At 37.9% G+C, this 20,903-nt stretch overlaps 1 protein-coding gene across 1 annotated transcript; it reads right to left on the bottom strand.

The window, feature by feature from the left end:
• Positions 1 to 1,551: 1,551 nt before the first annotated feature.
• On the bottom strand, positions 1,552 to 20,791 carry ppm1lb (protein phosphatase, Mg2+/Mn2+ dependent, 1Lb). The gene is made up of 4 exons (XM_048161581.1): positions 20,057 to 20,791; positions 7,622 to 7,796; positions 4,993 to 5,154; positions 1,552 to 3,827 (listed from the first exon to the last, which is right to left on the bottom strand). The coding sequence occupies exons 1-4, from the start codon at positions 20,426 to 20,428 to the stop codon at positions 3,481 to 3,483; spliced, it is 1,056 nt and encodes a 351-aa protein (XP_048017538.1). The 5' UTR covers positions 20,429 to 20,791; the 3' UTR covers positions 1,552 to 3,480.
• Between the last annotated feature and the right edge of the window lie 112 nt (positions 20,792 to 20,903).

Below are 20,903 nucleotides of genomic sequence, written 5' to 3'. Positions count from 1 at the left end.
TTTATGTTACTAGTGTTTCCGTGTATCCTGACTGCTTTATGTTATTAAACTATGTTATTGTTCCTACTCCTGCCTTCCTCGTCTTCTCTGGGGATACCACCGTAACAAACAAAGGGTTATGACACTTACACATTTTGTCTATCAAGATAATCTTTACAAGTTAACACAACATTTATAGATTTTGAAGCCTAAATAAAGTGGTCAGATATAAAAGTAGGCTATAAACGGACTACAGCACACCATGGTCGCGGATCAACGTCGTCACCACCAAGCTTCCTCAAACTGTATTTAAAAAACTACGTTATTTAAAAACATGCTCACTGATTATGATCTGCACTATGTATTAATACTTATCCACTTTTTCATGAGAAATGCTGTCCAAATGTCCCGTTTGTCATGATGACGTCTACAGTCCCTGTCAAAGGAAGTAGTCCCTTTTAGCAACTTGTTAGCAAACGGCGTTTTTAAGACACAATAAAGGTTTTAAAAAAAATCATGAAGCTTATAACTGGTGTGTTTTATGTCATAGATCAAAACGTGAAAATATTTTGAGGCTTTGTTAACCACAGACCTTATTTCAGGTGATTTAGCAAAAACCCATTCAAAAAACCCATAGACTTAAGGGTGATGGAACGAAAGTCCTAAAATGCTAACTCGCTTCCGGGTTTTGCCTACAAAAACACGTCATCCCTGAGGTACTCTATGGGTATGCACACGCGGTGAAAACAAGAACCCTGGTTAACACAACACTCAACTCCAGAGACCAGAACACCGTGTTTGTGAAGACCCTGGATAACCAATGGTTCTGAAACAATCCAATCCAATCCAATCTCCAAGATGATAATCCAAAGGCAAATCCAATAAACTCCAATGCAAAATTGCATATCTTTGCTTTATTGACACACAGCTACTGCGGGGAGCATATGCCAATCCAAAAAGCTGTGCGCACTCAAACAGGATCTCTCCGCAAGAATGACAAAGAGACCGACCGTGATGTATTTGGAAGCTGATATAGCTTCTGACATGTCACCAGTTGAAGTCACATGTGACTGAATTGATATGAGATTATACATGTGATGCACGAGACGAGACTCCTTCCACCATGTATTGACCATCTCTGGCAGTCTGGAACAATGAAATAGAAACATCAGACACGATTCAATGGAGCACATAAAAGGCACATTACATACAGCCTGTACATTATGCAAAAGTTGGAGATGAAGCCTTAGTTTCCATAACTAATGCTCTGTCAGCAACTGAGAAAAGCCTGAGAGAAATTCAAACAAAGACGAAAAAATTGATGAGATTCACACACCAATGTTTTCACTGAACATCCTGAAGTTCTCTGTTGAAAAAAACAAACTTTGTTAGAAATAACAAAATGACCTGTGCTTCCCTCAAAGCTGTGCTCATGTTCTCTTTCTCTGTTATCTCTCTATAAATGATAAAATACAACCTTTAAACATTTTTAATAAAATATTTATTATCCATGATTTTTTTATATTTAAAATACCCATTACACAGTAAATTAAACAATCTTAAACACAACAATTGATTGAGAGTCATTCTTTATTTTTATTAAATATGCATGTCTCACCAATTGCCATAATTGATAAACACATGCACAGGAATAATATCAGTCAATGGAGCCTGATTTCCAGAAGCGTCATGACATTATTTGATGATGATTTTGAAGCTGAAAGTCTGGCTCCATTGACCGATATTGCATCAACTTGTGTTAATATTTAATATAAACATTCATTTTGTTATTCTTCGTCTCAGAGAGACATCAATATGTAAAATAACACACTGACATTTAATATGAACCTCCGGACACTGTAAACACAAATTCTGGACAACACAACACTTCTGGCAAATAAACTCATGATAGAGAGAGATAGAAAAGCATGTTCATTAAAATAAGGCAACATACTTGGATTAAAATCGTCCAATGATCATACAGAGTCAAGTCAAGGCTGTGAAAGTCAGATATACCTGAAATATGTTTTAGTAAAGTAGTTTGGAAACACTTTATTTTACAGTGTCCTTGTTACATGTATGCATAATTACATGCAATTAACCCTAAACCAAAACCCATTAATTAACTATAATTACACTGTAATAAAGACACTTTAAATAAAGTGTAACAGTGTGTGCTGATGTGTTTCTGAAACGATCACCACGTACACCACTGACAGTTATAGGCTTAAACAAATGAAACTTTTGCTTGGTATAAATGTCTCGATATAAACGGAAACACACGTCACTTCACTGCATGTTTAATATGACCACTTCTGTAACTTATGAAATGAGTTTGGAATGAAGAATCGACTGAGGTCAACATGTCACATGATGCTTTGTGTGAGAAACAGATACACATTTTATTTATTCACTGATAATTCCCCCCTCCGCCAAATTTCAGTAAATGTTCAGATTCTGACAAGTTTTGTTAGCGCATTGAATGTGCTGCACCAGTTCAAAGAAGAGAAATTAACATTTATTCTTTACATTTGTCATGATCACTAGTGGGAGTGCCCTAATCAGCCACTAGAGGGCACTCCAACCCGGACTCTTGTTTTCACTTTTGGACTTCATTTCCCATAACCACTTCCCGGACTCATTATCCCTTCATTGCACCAGCTGTCTTGAGTTTTGTCATTAGTGTCTGTCTATTTATACTGAGTTGTTTCTGCCTTTGTTTGTGGATTGTTAATGTGTGTTATGTGCACTTTGTATTCCTGGTTTACTGTTCAGTGTGGACTGTTCTGTTGAGTTTGACCCTTGCCTGTTTCTGGAATACGATTTTGGATTGTCCTATTAAAAGCTGCGCTTGGATCTTACCTTCTCGTCTCTGTGCATTACGTGACAACATTTGTGTGTATTTATCTGTATTATATTCAAGCATCCATTGATTTGCTGTATGGGGCAAAGAGTGCATTCAGCAGAAAAGTTTGCACTAGCACAGAAATAAAGAGCTTGTATTTGAATACAGTGCATTCGAGAGCTGCAGCGGAGGTTACTTGACAGACATTATCACTATCACAGTTTACCTGTTTCTCCATGATTCATGATTTACACACCATATGTATGAGCTGGGTTACTTCTTAACACAACCTACTGTTAATTATTGAAAATATTACATGAGAAATTAAAACCAACCTGACAGATAAAAACAGATGAAATGACAACTTTCCAGCTCAGTCCATCGGAGAGAGGGATAATGATGATATTTGTTGCACCTGTGTAGAGATTCTTCAAAAATTCTATTTTTCTGTTCCATGGGGGAACTGTACCTTTAACGAAGAAGTGATTGCTTAAATCTGCACCATTCAATTTAAAGACAAATTGTTGCTTCTCCACAAAATAGTCTTTTATCATTTTTATCTAACATTAAAGTTATGCATAATGATAATCGCTCATCAAGTCATTCAAATATTGGTTTGCATTGCATGATTGCATGTGAGAGCTGAGCCGTCTTCACTAGCCAGCAGCTTTGGAGCCTCTCTTTCTGAACTTGACCACCATCACGGTGATGTTGTCTGGACAGCCGCGGTAGAAGGACTGCAGGACGATGCTCTTCGCACCGAAGTGAGGCTCATCCAGACGCTCTTTGATGAAGTGCACGGCTTCCTCGCTGCTAAAGGCGTCCCAGAGTCCATCTGAGGCCAGAATCATGAACTGAGGCTGCAGCTTTTCCAAGTCGAAGGTCAGCACATCAGGGTCAGGGATCAGCACTTTCAGCTTCTTTAGCGGATAGTCACCAAGTGAACGAGACATGGCGAGAACGCCTTGTACACGCCAGGAGCCGTTGAAACTGATGAAGCCACCTAAATCAGAGAAGCTGATTACTGAGGGATTAAAGAAGGCCAAGCATTCAATGAAATAATTCAAGAAGGTGTTTTAAAAGACACTGTCTGTTTCGTAGGTTGGTCAAAGTGGATTGGTCTCTCAAGCGAGATCCCAATTCGTCGGTTCAGTTACGACGTGACATCGAACGTGACTGACTGAAAGGGAACATTATTTTGTCAGCTTTCTGTTCAAAATGTTGCTTTTTTAATTCACATTCAAGTGTTGATAAAACAGAACAAATGAAGCTTGAATAATTTTTGTTTAAAATCAGGGGCTCTGTTCTTTCTTTTGATATATTGACTGTGTACATATTCTGGGGGCCGTGAAAGTTTTGTAAAAAATTATCAAAAATGCTTGCGCTGGCTGGCAACTTTTAAAGAAAATGCTGGCAGGGAAAGAGTTAAACTGATTGTAAGCTGATTGACAGAATCTCATGTGATTGACAGGTTGATGGAGGGAAGGGATTATTGTGCACATCATCAGAGAAGAGCTGTTGTATGAGACTGAAATATTTAATAAAAAATAAGGTTTGTCCATTGTGAAGAAGAACAGACGATCTATGCACAGAAAGACATCAATAAAACAGCTTGAGAATAATCTCACGTAGCATCACATTCACCTCAGGCAAGTCATTCAGTGTCCACAGCATGTTAGTTCACTAGAGAAATGAACTCTTTTCAATAAATATATGCACTATATTAGCTTATATATTTACTATAGTTACTTTACCTGTTAGTAATGTATTCATTATTTAATATGTTCAAAGAAATTGGTCATGAAAACAAGTTACGACAGCCACTGTGTAAATGATTATATTTCAAAAGAGAACCGGAGTAGAAAATTAACTTTATAATTAGATTTAAAAGCTAATGCAAAACCTGCCTTATGTGCAATTTACTTGTTTTATTATTTTATTATTTGAGCATTGAATATTATATTGAAAAATGAATAGCAACTGAATTTAATATTTTGGGCTCTGTTGTTAATTGTATCCGTTAATATTATAGTAATGTGCAAGAAAGCTTGTGCAAGAGAGACAATTTGTTCCATAAACCACTGTTTAATAAAAAATAAGAAAAAAGAAGCAATTTTGTGTGTAGTTTTTTGTTTGTGTTCGCGTGACTGCAGTGGGCTGCTACTCACCTCCTTTCTTGATTCTCTTTCGCTCTTTGACCTGGTAGGGTTTGTGGTCATGTGACAGCGGGACGGCATTACCGTCTTTATCACACAGCACTGCCCTCGAATCGCCAACATTAGCGACAGTCAAGTCCTTCTCAGACAGCAGAGCCACCAGACACGTGGTACCTGAGTGAGACACAAACCGCACGTGAGTGATCCTCTGAGCTGACATTACCCTTAGCCTTCTATCTCTATCGTGATTATTATTATTATTTTGTCCTTTAATTGGTAACAGGTATTGGATTTATGTTCTAGTTCATGTTTTAGTTGTTCAGAAAGCTCAGAATCAGCTGTTAGCTTCTCCATTGGAGTAAGATAAGATCTGTCCAGGTGATCAGGTGTATATATATATATATACACATTTATTTATGTGACAGCGATTCGGATGTGTATTAAACCTTTGACAAGTCTGATCACAGCGAACCTTCAGATCTGTATTCTGGCCCAGGGAGAGCAGTTGTCATGTATAGGTATGAAACAGCCTTTTCAACCACACAGGATCATTATTTCTGTGTTACAGTTATTCATATGATCACAGAAGAACTGGGATAAAAGTTTATAGTTCAGATATAAACACTGATGTCTACTGTAGCAATCAAAATAGAGTAAATCACCTTTTGAAAGTAATTTGACATTTGACACTACACGTTACACCAGTAGGTGGCGACAAGTGACTGTTAAAAAATGTATTTGTTTTTGAATCATTCATTCAAGAGATTCGTTCAAAAACACTGATTCATCCAGTAATGAAATAAGTAGGGTTGTTCCGATTCCGATACTAGTATCGGATATACCACCGATACCAGAAAAAATTCTAGCATCGGTATTGGCGAGTAATTAAACTCATGTACCGATCCGATACCATTTTCTTAAACAATATCTAGTTGTGCCCGCTATCTTTGCTTAACGCAGCAAATCGGAAATCAATTCTTCTTTGCGGCTCAGAATGCAAACACAGGAAGTTGTGCTGTGTTGCCATAAGCAACCACTGTTTAGAGCAGCGAAGAAGTGAAAAACAGGGTTATTTATTAGAAATAAAACTAAATAAGATGCTAAACGAATTAATTTAAAGTGAATCTGAAGCCTACCTTTCTCATTCGGCACTGTTTCCATTTTCGAGACGAATGCTAAACTATTAGGCTATTTATTATGTAAGCTTTTTACTTCACTCGCATTATCGACATCATTCTTCACATAACAGCACAGTCAGGCGGTGGTCACAGGACGGCAGATTGTATTACAGAATTGAATTGAGCAGTGTAAAGTTTTATATGTTTGGTTGATTTTTTTCACTAGGGTGAGTTTTTGAAATGAGTGCATGCGTAAGAACAACCCCCGTCCTTCACAGCTCATTTCAAAGGAACGCCTCCCAAAACTCGTGCACAAGTATTGGAACACGAGTGTTTACCACCGGCATTCGCTGTGTCGTGTTAGTGGATTCATTATGTCGGACTCACAGCAGGTAACTCATAATCTGCAGTTGTTACTCCTGTCTCCTGACAAAAACATTGCATGCGGCGCCTGTGGAGTGTGGAAAGTTACTGAAGCGCAGCCGCGCTCGTCTCTCACAAGGAACGTCACGGCAGTGATTGACAAGCCAGAGGACCAATCGTTTACGCGATGATCACGTAAACGATTGGCTGATGTTTTTAAGGCCCTACCTCGTGCACGGATGATGTATATTAATATTATTCCTTTCAGTGCACCTAATAAATAGTCTTTTATCAGTTAGTAAAGACAGTTTCAAGTAATATTGCAAAAATGTATAAAACAAAACATCCTCTTTAGCACCTTTAATGGTGACACATATCATTGGAAAAACTATTGCCATTGTAACTTACCTAACCTATGATGACATGACAGCTGAGCCTGAGCGCATCAGCGTGAATTCGTCAGCCTAAATTCGTGATTGGTTGACTGCCAAATCAAAATATTAAATAGAACGAAAAAATAACATTATTAGCTGGTTAATGGCCATTTCAAATTAGTGTTTCTGTTCAAAACGATTAAATCTGATTCAGTTTCCATTTCTGCTTACGTTCCGGTCAAAATCTCGTTCGTTTCTGGTTTTCGTTTTCGTTCCTTGAACCGGTTCAGAGCCCTGCACCCAGGTATCGGATCAGTACTCGGTATCGGCCAATACCCTGAGCTCAGGTATCGGAATCGGTATCGGGAATGGAAAAGGGGTATCGGAACATCTCTACAAATAAGTGAAATCTTTATGAGTGAGTCATTGAATCATTCATTCAACCGATTTAAAAAAAAAGAATTTGTTCAATTTAATTAAATATTTTTTTAAACAGACATTGTCAGAACCTCTAGTAAATTACATTTTTTGTTTTGTAAAGTACATTATTTAGTTTAGTTGTCTATTCAGAATTGTGGGAGAATCATGATCTCCATTAAAAAAACAAAAACATTTTATCCAGAATTTTATCTCAGTTTATCCAGAATCATGCAGCTCTACTGAGTACTGTCAGTTACGGCACACAGTATGACGCGACTAATGATTCACACACTGCGCAACAACCTCATCATATGTAATGTGTGGTTCTCAGGTCGAAGGTCTAATGGTTGTACCATGAGCTCTCACCTGCTTCATCATAGGAGGCCGACAGTTTCTCCAGGATCTCTTTGTCCATGTTGAGTATCTGCTGCTTGAGGATGGACTTATGAGTAAGAGCGCTGTTTTCTTTCTGCTTCTCATAGCGCTGGAGCTGCTGCCGCAACATGATGGGAAGATGAGACTTGGCGTACTCTGCAGCTGCCTGAGAGACAAACACATTTCACATTCTTCAACAAAACTTTGACACTTCAGGGGACTTCACATCCATTTATGAACAGACTCTTGTGCGCGTGCATTTAACTGTCTGTTCGTTTTGTGTTCATCATATCTCTAAATATTTAAAGTTCTGACATAACAGCAGTTTTGTTAAAGGCACAATATGTAAGATTTTTGGATTAATGTATCCAAAAACCACTAGAACAATGTTATATATTTTGTTGTACATTATCCCAGATGTTCCCAAGAATGTTTAAATCCAGAGAAATAATCAATTTTAACCAGGACACCGGCTGTGTCCGTGCGGCGCCTATCAATAACATCATACCTGCGTTACACTCAGTTTCCAGTTTTATTTTGTAGAAACCATGAAAACACCAAAGACCGTTAATATATTTTATACAGACGAGCAACTGTTTGGATACAGTCATTCATCGACAGAAAACTAATACAGTTCAACACGTTTAGTCTCATTGTTTGAATCTCATTTTCCTGATTTTCCGTGAGTATCATGCTTTTATCATGCCTCAGAGAAAAATTTTGTCAAGTAGCTAAAATAGCATAATCAGATGCAGTTAAAAATGACATATTGTGCCTTTAAAGTCAGTGGAACTATTGAATGGCAGAATTTCAGGTATAAAACAATCACTGAATGAAGTTTTTTTTACAATCGCTATATAACCAATAATTCAATACTTAGGGTTGCTTTTTAAAGTTTAGGTTTTTGTCATCAGAGGGTCCACAGACGTCCGGGGACAACAGCGCATGTGTAAGTGACTTGAGCTCTTGAAAACAGCACTTCACTAGATGTGCACATGCTGAACGCATCTTTCCATGCTTACGACCAAAAGAGGTTTACTTTGACAGGCAGTGAAACACAGAAAATTAAGTATTTAAATTAAATTAATTAAAAAATGCCAAAAATCGATCAATCGGTCGACCTCTAGTTGGTACCAAAATTGCGCGAGCCGTGACAAGTAGAGCGTGGAAGTAGTTCATATCCATCTCCACTGTTGCTTTCAGATTCTTCTTCTGCTAGTTATACTAGCTATGTTTCCATCCACCTATTTTTGTGCGCATTTTGGGATTTCACATTACAAGGCAGCATGGAAACACTAATGGCGCGTTCACACCAGACGCGAATGAAGCATTAAGCGCGATCAATGTTATGTCAATGCAAAGATGCGAATAGACATCCTGCGGCGCGAATTGAGTGTTTCGGGCGCTTGCCGCGTGTAATCGCACAAGTTGAAAAATCTGAACTTGTGAAAATTCGTGCCACGTTAACCAATCAGGAGCTTGCTCTAGTAGTGACGTGACGTAGCGAGCAGAGGCAGAAATCCGAAACAATAATGGAGGACAAAATCATTGTCGCTGTACATCTTCATACATTTATAGAAACAGGAATAAAAAGGATCTTGCTTGGAAGAAAGTAAGTGAGGAGGTCAGACAATCTGGTCTTTATTGAGACAACAAGCTAGCTAAAGCCAGCAAATTGAGCTTATTCGAATTTCACATGCGAATGAAGCGAATTTCATGCACTAATGAAGCGAGTAAACTCAAAATGTTCAAGCATCCAACTACCGCGAATTGCGCGATTTATTCACGCAAGTTGCATCTGGTGTGAACGCCCTACAGAATACACATATATTCTGAAAATTTGCATAAAAAACTTGTGCTCGATTGATGCAGATACTTTTTTTTACCTGATAAGATTGAATAATAAAAAACCCTCATGTGACTTTGCCTCAGCAGAGGCTGTGATTGGACAACTGGACTAACCAGTGGACCAATGGCATCTCAAATGTTGGTTCTGAAAGTCAAAGTCTGTCATCGGAATGATTTGCGTGATGACGAACGTAAGAGAAAATGACAGCATTTATTGTGTTTCGTCTGCCGCTCTGAGACGAAACTCATTTATGATGGAGGAAAAAAGAGCCTGTTTTTATTACAGATATTTTGTGGCAGTTTCACAGGAAGTGATGATTTTGTTCTCTTATTTGTTAACACATGGGATAGACATGTTTTATTCGCAAATGTTTTATGCCATATTTAAATTTTGTGCATAAGGTAAATTCACAACTCTGAATGGAAACAAATTGTTACTCAGCGAAACAGTTTGTTCATGAGCGCCACCAAGTCTTGTTTTATGTAACTGCAGTGGCTCCGGTCACACGAGCAAAAGCACGGCTCTCATTGGTAGACCAGTTTTCTTCTCAGTGTTAATGTTCATGCATATTTGTGATGTAAATTCATCTTGGTGTGAACAGGCCTCAAGAGCCCACAGGGTTTGAGAAGTGTATTCATGTCAGTATGAACCCTGATAAAAACACGAGATCATCCGTCAGTGCAGAGAAGACTCCCGGACTCGTGTGCCTCCTGCGCTGACAAACCTCACAGGAATATTAATCACGCGTGCATCAGTGACCTGGACTCGAGTCTGTGCAGTGTGTGAATCGAGCGGGCGGATGGAGAGATGCTGGATGCACTGCTATATTCATATCAGACTATTTCACACAGCCGGTGAATGAAGAGTTTGTAAGCAGTTGTGCTCGGAGTCAGTTGTTTGTGATTTGTGATAATAACGCAATGAAACATGACAAAATGTGTCGACATAATTTTTGACCAGGCTCTCCAACAAAGAAATTATGAACGCATGCAAAAACGAGAGAGAACCAATAAAATATTAATAACTGATTATGTTGTAGTACGGATGTAACCGTAAATGTATCTAACCCTATCCACACTCCAATCCAGAAGGGGGCGCACACAGTAATGCAACGCCGTTTGCTAACACCACAACAGGAAAAAGAGCAGAAGAACAACGCATGTGCAAATTACCTGAGCGCTTGAAAACAAGTCCTCTAAAGGCACACGTGTGTCAACTGTGCGTGAAAATGAAGTATAGGAGGGTTGAGCTTAAGCTTTAAATGTTTAAATATAGTTTAGGTGGAGCAAACTAATGCACAACTATGAACTAGTTGCTTATTATCATGCATATGACTAGGATATTGGCTGTTTATCAGTACTTATAAAGCAAATATTAATGCCTTATTCTGCATGATCATATTCTACATCATAAACCTTACTAACTATTAATAAGCAGTACAATAAGCATAACTTCTGTGGACCGTTACACCCCTAATGTTGTAGTCAATGTATGCTTTTTCCTGTCAGCTTTTGTTTTTTACATGCAATTTTTGTGCATAATAAAATAAAACCTGTAGCTGCCTCTTTTTTGCCAAATAATTTTGTCAGATAAATACCTTAAACTTGTTTATTGTTTTGTTCTTCCCTCATTTGTAAATTATTTTTAATATTTTCCTCATATTTTGGTGGTTTAATTGAACTTGTGGTCATCAAATCCCCTCTGAACATCACTTCCATCGAATGACACTGTAATCTAAGAACGAGGACATTTTCTACACACAGAAACTCAACTGAACTTGAAAACATGAGCGGGAACGTTTCAGTATATCTATATACACCGATCAGGCATAATATTATGACCACCTTCCTAAAATTGTGTTGGTCCCCCTTTTGCTGCCTTATTGTTCTTCTTTAAGTCAGCATCAAAACTGACCCTTTTTATTTTCGTCATGCATGTTAATGTTATTACTGTGAATCAATCATCTGTGCATTTAGTTTAAAAAATCAAAATGTCATAACTTACCAGGCTTCCCTCGATATTCTACTTGCATCTCAAACGGTTAAACAGCCCGACATGACAAAATTACATCTCAAAATATATTTTCTAATAGATTTACCTTACTTCACATGATTTCACTTATGTTTGATCTCATATGCTCTTCACTGACACTACTGTCTGCTTGATAAACTAACTGGAGGACAATAGTTGGATGGGGTGGAAATGGTGCCACAACTAAAGCAGGCAGTCAGAACCAGTGTAAAACTGAACAGAAATCATTTACACTATTAATATCAAAGTGTTTTATAGTTATCTGTTGTTGTATTTGTTCCTGCACGGGCAGTCAGCTCATAGAGCAGAAGGTTTGAAGCAAATAGGTTTGTTACCAGCGTTTTTGCATCTGCTGTCAGATCTTTTCCTGCATCTAAATATTTTAATAGATTTACGGTCACGTGACTTCAGTCGTAACACACATGACAGAAGCTCTGGCGTGAGTGAGCTTCCACACGCCTGTATTTGCATCTGCTTTTCCTTACAATTGCGAACAACTAGATTAGTATTCAGGACGAGACACTTTGTCCTTGCAAAACTCACCAATGCAAAACATCACTAACTCGTTAACTCTAGTGAAGGATTCAATACAACGTGAGGGTGATGAGATTTCCATTTTCATTTTGGAGTGAACTATTCCCTTAAATGTTTCCCAACCCACTAGAAGGATTTCAAAGCACAAAGCACTTCAACTCTTCACATGTTATTGATCTTGATCAAAGGATGTCCATCCTGTCTGAACTGGAAATATTCTGCCCATATGATTGTATTTATCAGCTCATGAGATGTGCTGGAGCCACTCCTGCTGTGGCTTTCCTTTCACTGCCTGATTAAAAACTGACTGAGATCTTTTTTGTACATCTCAAACAACAGTAATCAGAAGCAGTCAGCACACACACACACACACACACACACAAATCACTATTGGCATGATCTTCCTGTCCTGGAAAAGTGTGAGCGGCAGAATCTACTCTGATCCGAGTGAACAGCAGTTAGGACAACACTTAGCTCGCACACGTTTAATTTAAATTAGCACAGGTTAATTCACTTTAAGTTTTATTTTACAGTCTGTTGGAAAAAAGTTTTAGTTTATGGCTCAAATCCAGCTGTGCATCACCTTCTCCAGAGTCTGGAGAATTCCATCAGACGGCAGCGTCCAAACATGTGCTCAGCAGAAACACTGCTCCATCTTCAGGGAAACACAGATGTGTGGATGAAAAATAAGACACAATAACAGAGCATGTCTTAGTTTGAGAAGTCTGTCTTCGAGTGCCTCAGTTTTGTACACTACACATACTCAAGCATGCGAGACGCTCGTGGTGTTTTAGCATCTACCATCTTATATACGAAGACCCTCCATGTGAACGTCACCTCAAGAGCTGCTCTGAAAGAAGGAATCTCTCCGAATCTCAAAGGTCTTCACTACTAACTGGCAAAATAATAAAATAAAATGTTTACTTTAAAGGTGCCCTAGAATTAAATATTGAATTTATCTTGGCATAGTTGAATAACAAGAGTTCAGTACATGGAAATGACATACAGTGAGTCTCAAACTCCATTGTTTCCTCCTTCTTATATAAATCTCATTTGTTTAAAAGACCTCCGAAGAACAGGCGAATCTCAACATAACACTGACTGTTACGCAACAGTCGGGATCATTAATATGTACACCCCCAATATTTGCATATGCCAGCTCATGTTCAAGGCATTAGACAAGGGCAGCCAGTATTAACGTCTGGATCTGTGCACAGCTGAATCATCAGACTAGGTAAGCAAGCAAGAACAACAGTGAAAAATGGCAGATGGAGCAATAATAACTGACATGATCCATGATGATATTTTTAGTGATATTTGTAAATTGTCTTTCTAAATGTTTCGTTAGCATGTTGCTAATGTACTGTTAAATGTGGTTAAAGTTACCATCGTTTATTACTGTATTCACGGAGACAAGAGCCGTCGCTATTTTCATTTTTAAACACTTGCAGTCTGTATAATTCATAAACACAACTTCATTCTTTATAAATCTCTCCAACAGTGTGTAATGTTAGCTTTAGCCACGGAGCACTATCAAACTCATTCAGAATCAAATGTAAACATCAAAATAAACACTGTACTTACGCGATTAGACATGCTGCATGACGAACACTTTGTAAAGATCCATTTTGAGGGTTATATTAGCTGTGTGAACTTTGTTTATGCTGTTTAAGGCAGTCGCGAGCTCGGGGGGTGGAGAGCACGAGAATTAAAGGGCCAGTAGCCCTGAATCGGCGCATATTTAATGATGCCCCAAAATAGGCAGTTAAAAAAAATTATTATTTTGGGGTATTTTGAGCTGAAACTTCACAGACACATTCAGGGGACACCTTAGACTTATATTACATCTTTTAAAAAAACGTTCTACGGCACCTTTAACTTGAAGAAATGATAAAATAAATATATTGGCCTACTATTGTATAGTAAAGTTTTCCAGATCAGCAGAGATGGTTAAACACTCTCAAATGACAGAGAAACTCGCACTGATTCAGCCACATGTGACCTTGACCAGTTGTGTTTTGGAACACATTTGTGACCCTGGATATTTGTAGCAATAGCCAACAATACACTGTATGGGTCAAAATGATCGATTTATCTTTTATGCCAAAAAGAATTAGGATAGTAAGTAAAGATCATATTCCATGAAGATATTTTGTAAATTTTCTACAGTAAATATATCAGAAATGTATTTTTGTGAGTGGATATGCATTGCTAAGGACTTAAAGGATTAGTTCACTTTCAAATAAACTTTTCCTGATAATTTACTCTCCTCCACATCATCCAAGATGTTCATGTCTTTCTTTCTTCATTCGAAAAGAAATATAGGTTTTTGATGAAATCATTCCAGGATTTTTCTCCATATAGTGGACTTCACTGGACTCCAGATGGTTGTCAGTTTCAGTGCAGCTTCAAAGAGCTTTAAATGATACCAGACGAGGAATAAGAGTCTTTTCTAGCGAAACCATCGGCCATTTTCTAAAAAAATGTAAATGTATATGCTTTATAAACACAAATTATCGCCTTCCAAGTGCTTCTGCCAAAACAGCACTTTTGTATTCTTCAATAAGCTTACGCTGTATGTCCTACGCCTTCCCTACTCTAAAAATGAAACTGGTGCTGCGTTCGTTCAGTAAGTTGAATAGGGAAAGTGTAGGACATACAGCGTAAGCTTTTTGAAGAATACGGAAAGTGGAAGCACTTGGAAGGCGATCATTTGTGTTTATAAAGCATATACAGTTGTATTTTTTTCTGAAAATGTCCGATCGTTTCATTAGATTTTCTCTTATTCCTCGTCTGGTATCGTTTAAAGCTTTTTGAAGCTGCACTGAAACTGTAATTTTGACCTTCAACTGTTTGGGCTCCAGTAAAGTCCACTATATGGAGAAAAATCCTGTAATGATTTCCTCAAAAACCTTCATTTCTTTTCCACTGAAGAAAGAAAGACATGAACATCTTGGATGACATGGAGGAGAGTAAATTATCAGGAAAAGTTTATTTGAAAGTGAACTAATCCTTTAAAAGGCGATTCTAGATTTTCAAATAGTTGTATCTCGGCCAAATATTTTCCCATACATGAATGGAAAGTGTATTTATTCAACTTTCAGACGATATATAAATCTCAATTTCAAAAAATTGACCCTTATGACTGGTTTTGTGGTCCAGGGTCACATATGTGCTTGTGTGTCATTCTCACAAAGAGATCTCGCTCAAGCGCGCACTGTTTGTTTGGGATAGCAATAGGTCCTCACCTATAACTTTGAGACTTAAAACTTTAAAATTTGAAAGTAGGGTAGGCAATTTATTGCATAAACTCTATTTGTGTCTTAATCTCTGATTCAGAAGCATCAGATTGCCTTTGCAATGCTGGAATTGACCCATTTATTTTTTTGAAAAAAGCCGGTCTTGTACTCTCCCAGGTTCAGGAAACTGTCCTCTGTTAAAAAAATACGCTGCACACACATGAATATTTGGGTTGTACTGTTCTGGAACAGTGTTGTAAATAAATCTTGTAATTTTCAGTCGAAGGTCAACAAGAGAAGTGATGTAAGTCTTCACTGCGTACGCTTTAACCAAATGCCCAAATATGTCATGGATTCTTTAAATAACGAAAATCTTTCCTGGGTTTCTAGCACATATTTCAGTAAGAGACATCATTTACATTATATTGAGCCATACAAGTCTCAACACCAGGGGTTCCCTTTAATCACTGATTCCTAATTGCATCCACTTACGGAAGGCCAGATAAAGTACTGCTTTTGCTTTTGCATTGAATCACACAGTGTCTCAACACAGCATTATGCAAATATTTTCACCTAGTGATGTAGGTCAGTGAGGGAGGATGTGATCGAGGCGTTCTGCTTTCTCTTTTAGGTAGAATCAATCTTTTTGTGAGAGCCTTTAACTTAGAGCAACAACTCTGATACATGGCTGGGTGTGTATGTGATCCCTGCAGGCGTTCGACAGTGAATTTTATCTGACTCAAAGTACCCATGGGTTATCTAAAATAAACTGTGGTCTGTTCTTCATTGAACTCACAATTGCAGACAAATATGTGAACCATGCCTCAATCCCAAAAGCATTCACAGGACCCTTAAAACACATTACAGAAATGCACAAAGCTGAAACAGGCTACAAAAGCACTGCTTAAGACTGCTTAAGTGTTCGTGAATCCACACCATTTACAGATTTAGAAGATTCTGGACTGTTGCTCCTCTCTGTAGGAGCGGTCATCATACAAAGATCACAACAGACCCTCCTGAGAAAGAACCCAAGGATCACAGCACAAGACCTGCAGAAGACTGTGAAAGTCTTTGTTCATGAAAACACTGAACAAGGATGGCGCTCATGAAAGCGTTTTTTCATGTTTTCTGGGTTGGTAGATGAGGCAGGGACCCGATTATAACACTTAAACATGGAAAAAGTCAGATTTTTATGATGTGTCACTTTTAAAAACAATAAAGATGTTTATGATAAAATAGCATTTTAAATAGCCGGGTCAGCACGTCCCTGGGTTGTTCTGCCACTGTATAGTGTAAATGGGATAGTCAACAAATGGGAATTGGGCATCCAGTTTTCGCTCAACCACACTCATCTCCATTCTCCTCCAGACGCTCGCCCACACCTCATCAAAGCTCACACATGCTCATCTAAACACAAGCGTTCACACGTACACTCACCCACACATTCACCCAGACACTTGCAAGGCCTAAAATCTCTGCTTATAATGGGGGAAATTCACACAAATATTGATAAACTGTAACGAGTAGGCTGAATGAGTACATTCATCAGCTCATCTACACCTTCAGTAACGCATACGTAATTACCTGAGGTCACTGGACTGGACCAGGTTTTGTTCAGGAAGATAATATTAGGAGGATCTTCATTTCTCACAAAAATACCTGGTCATGTCTATAGTCTCAAATCTTTTTAAAGAAATGCAAGAGTTTTGTTTGGGGCAGCTGCATATTCTTGTGCTGAACCATATATTCGAAGTTTCAGATTTGGCACCATTTTTGCATTCGAATGTGGATTTTTATTTTAAATTCGATGAAGATTCGAAATCATAGTTTTAATTTGACAGCCCTATCAGGACGTGTTCCTGCTGCACTTCACAGACGATGGAGAATTTCAGTCATTTATGACACTATATTCAACAACATCTCGCTCTGCGAGTCACGTGTCATTACGTCATTTCTACATCATGCAGAACTTTCCAGTTTCAGGTTTCAATCCGATCAAGTGTTTACATGTCTTATTGAATGGTTTTAAACTACTCCTTATAATCAGAAGGAAATTTTAATCTGATTTGGCAAATTTATTCCGATTGACATGGTTACATGTGACTATTCCAGCTGTGCCACTTGTGAAAAAGCATAAGCAACACACTGAAAAACAGACAATCAATTTTACCTGTGTTCAGTTCAGGACAAAGGACACAACTTTTTCAACTTTATCATTTAGTAAATGAGACCAACCACTTTTCACCACAAATCACTTATGTACAAGAAAAATTATATCAAATAAACGACTAAATCATGATAAAAGGGCAGAAACCGGGCAGATACCTGCTAATAAAAAATAAAAAAATGGAAATGTAATTAATTTTGAAGATTTATTAAGTGTTAACAATAAGATTATGTGTTTTTTAGAATCAATCAACACTGCTTTTGTCTTTTTATACAAGATGGACAAAAAAAGTCATTCGGTTTAACCAAAATTTCAGTTTTACCGAATGACACTTTTGGTTACACCGAATGACGATATTTTCAAACAATGCTAACAGGCTGAGCTAGCTAGCTAGCAAAGGGACAATCAAACATTTTATATTTAGTACAAGTTTTTAAAATATTCCAACATTTTCCATGTTTTATAACGGTTGCACCGAATGACCTGATGTTTCGGGACATGCGTTTGATCAAGAGAAAACATGAATTTATCAAATAGTTAAGAGAGAGTTTGTTACTTTGCTTCACGACCATGTGATCCTGTGCAGGTGTCTGAATGATCCTGTCACATGTTGGTTATTGGTTACTCCAATATTATATTATATTAATTATATTATTATATTGGTTACTCCGAATGACATCAATGAAAGTCATTTTTCCGGACATTCTTTCTCATAACAAATCAACGACTTCTACACATTATTTTAACACCATTTTGCACTATGTTGATATATGATGTTATAAAATCATGCCAGAATAAAAAATATATACATTTATTACAGTTTAAGATATTTTAATCACTAATGAAATGGCTGTATTGGCCTTTGGACGGTTAAACCGAATGACCTTTTGACACTTCAAAATCTTTAAAATACATTTATATGAAGCAAAATATAATTAAAACCTTATGTATTCAATAAAAGAGATCTAGTTGTACTACTTTATATACTTTGGATGTCATATCTTTGTTTTTTATTATTATTAAGGCCTTTGGACAAAAAAAATGACCCGACACGTCACTGACCCGTATGAAAGAAAGAGAAATCAACATCACACTGACTTACACAAATCAGCTCTAGAGAGAAACCAGAGTGTGAGCCACACTGAACCCAGAACAGCTGCTCTTTTCTCCTCAAATCAAACGCCACAAACATACACAACGCTTGATGCAATGAGGCGTCCAAACCATCCCTACAACCCAGGTGAGAAACGTGCACTGAAATACACTCTATTTCACTACACTTCCATAATGTACTTAAAGTGCTCTATTTTCACACACTAATGTTGTACTTAATATACTAAAAGCTCTTCTTTAGTACTTCTGAAGATAATCTTAAGAACATCTCAGTGTCCTCATGTGCTATTTTGAGACAGCATGAAATATGAACTAAAATGTGCTTTTAATATACTATCTCTGTATTAAACAAATATATTTAGTTTCCACTTGTAGTGCACTTTTAAATATACTCATCAGACATAGAAAATAGACTTATGAATTATTTAAAATACTATAAAATAAATACAAAATGTATTTATAATGTATTGCCCACATATTTTCATGTATCATAACTAGGTTAATATTGCCTTTATATGTAGTAGTATATGTAGTTAAGTATATGTTAATCGTGTTTTACTGTAATTAATAAATTTCTACTGTATTTTCATGAAAATCCATTAAAACAGAACTTAGTGGCAGTACATATAAAAATCCACTGAAATATAGCACACTTTTAAGTAATGCACTAATAAAACACTTCTGTATATTTGGTTTATTTTATCTGATACACTTAAAATCAATTTAAGTGTCAGTGCTAATTAGTGCATTTATAGTAAGTGTACTTAAGTACAACAGTTGGGAAAATGTGCTCATATTTTTAATAAAATCAATTTAATTTAAACATAGGATTGCTATATAAAAGTCTACTAAGACTGAACTAATTTTTAAAGCATTCAAAGCACACTTTTAAGAAACACACTAATAAAACTGTCTATATTTGTGTGGTATTTTTGCACTAAAAATCAAATTAAGTATTAGTGGTATACTTTTTCAAGTGCACTGTACTACTGAAGTACAAATATACTTTAATTAGTGCATTTATAGCATACAACATTTACAAATTTTATTAAGCCCAAAATTAAGAATGTACTACAAATGTACTTTTATTTAAGTTGCTATTTTTTAGTGCTTTCAAGTATACTTTATTTTTTACCTGGGAATATTTAGTACTTTTTGTAATATAGTGTGTACAAATAATACTTTACTTTCTCTGAAACATGTTCTGTTATTCACAGATAAAGGTTATTTTGTCAATATTTCCATAAACACTGAGTATTCAGCATCAAAACTGTCAGTGAATCCCTCAAAAACAAATATGGCACAGTGATGCTCCTCAATTATAATATCAAGACCAGACTACTGAATCAGACACATCCAGCTGCTTCAAAGGCTATATGGTATTATCTTAGACCCCTATGTCCAAGAAACCATCCTAATGAGAGTTTGCATGTATCTGGTGTGGCTCTCACCACTGACACAATCCAGATGTCAGCAGACAGACAGATGTTTACCTCTCCACCATGCCCATCGAAGACGCCGAAGATGGTCGGATGGCTCTTGTTGAGCGTGTCCGCGAGGATGCCGAACCTGTCCTCCATATGGTCCCTCCTGCCCTGGATGGAGTACACCGCTGCGCCGCTGCTCCGGTACTGCCATGTCTTCGAGAACTCCTCGTCCAGCGCCGCGCGCTCGCTCTGCATCATCTCCGCCACCTTGCCCTTCATCAGGTTCACCGCGTCGCGGCTGGACTGCACGATGGTCTTGACCTCATCCGTGTGGAAGAGGAAGCTCCAGAGGGCCAGACTGACGCACAGCAGCAGCAGAGCCTCGGGCCGCAGCAGCAGACAGCGCATGACTCGAGCCAGCAGCGCCAGCAGACTCATGCTCTCCTCCGGCGAGCGCGCACACACACACTGACCCGCAGCGCATCAGAGGCGCTCCTCCACCGGCGCACACTCCGCGCGGGTGACAGCACACATCTGTCAAGCTTGATACTTCCCCTTCGAAGACGATTAGCAGATGAGATGTTTTCGCTTTAGAAAATAATAAGCAGATGCAACGCTCTCCTCTTTAAATAAATGGCGTGTGTGTTCAGCGCTCCTCCGACGCGGCAGCGCGTGCAGGTGTTCCGCGTAGTGTGTGCGCGCAACGCGCGTGCTCGCAGCTCGGTGCAGCGCTCTCTTGTGTTTGCGCGTGCATGTTTGACAACCAGATGCCAGAGAGACCCAAGTCAAGCCAGTACCTCTGTTTGTGAAATACACTCAATCAAGCTGCCTGTCAAAATAAAAGTCCGAACTTTGTGCTAGAAGAGTTGATGATTAAAACAACAGAAACCACAAAACTGTGAGTCAAAGTTTA

This window comes from Megalobrama amblycephala, linkage group LG16, assembly GCF_018812025.1.
Source record: "Megalobrama amblycephala isolate DHTTF-2021 linkage group LG16, ASM1881202v1, whole genome shotgun sequence".
NCBI lineage: Eukaryota > Metazoa > Chordata > Actinopteri > Cypriniformes > Xenocyprididae > Megalobrama > Megalobrama amblycephala.
This window is presented reverse-complemented; position numbering and strand designations above follow the sequence as displayed.

Coding starts and splice junctions, on each gene's coding strand:
- ppm1lb (XM_048161581.1), bottom strand. CDS start 20,428: ATGAGTCTGCTGGCGCTGCTGGCTCGAGTCATGCGCTGTCTGCTGCTG. Junction 5,155..7,621: donor GGCCTCCTATGATGAAGCAG/GTGAGAGCTCAT, acceptor TGTCTCACTCAG/GTACCACGTGTCTGGTGGCT. Junction 3,828..4,992: donor AAAGAGAATCAAGAAAGGAG/GTGAGTAGCAGC, acceptor TCTCTGATTTAG/GTGGCTTCATCAGTTTCAAC.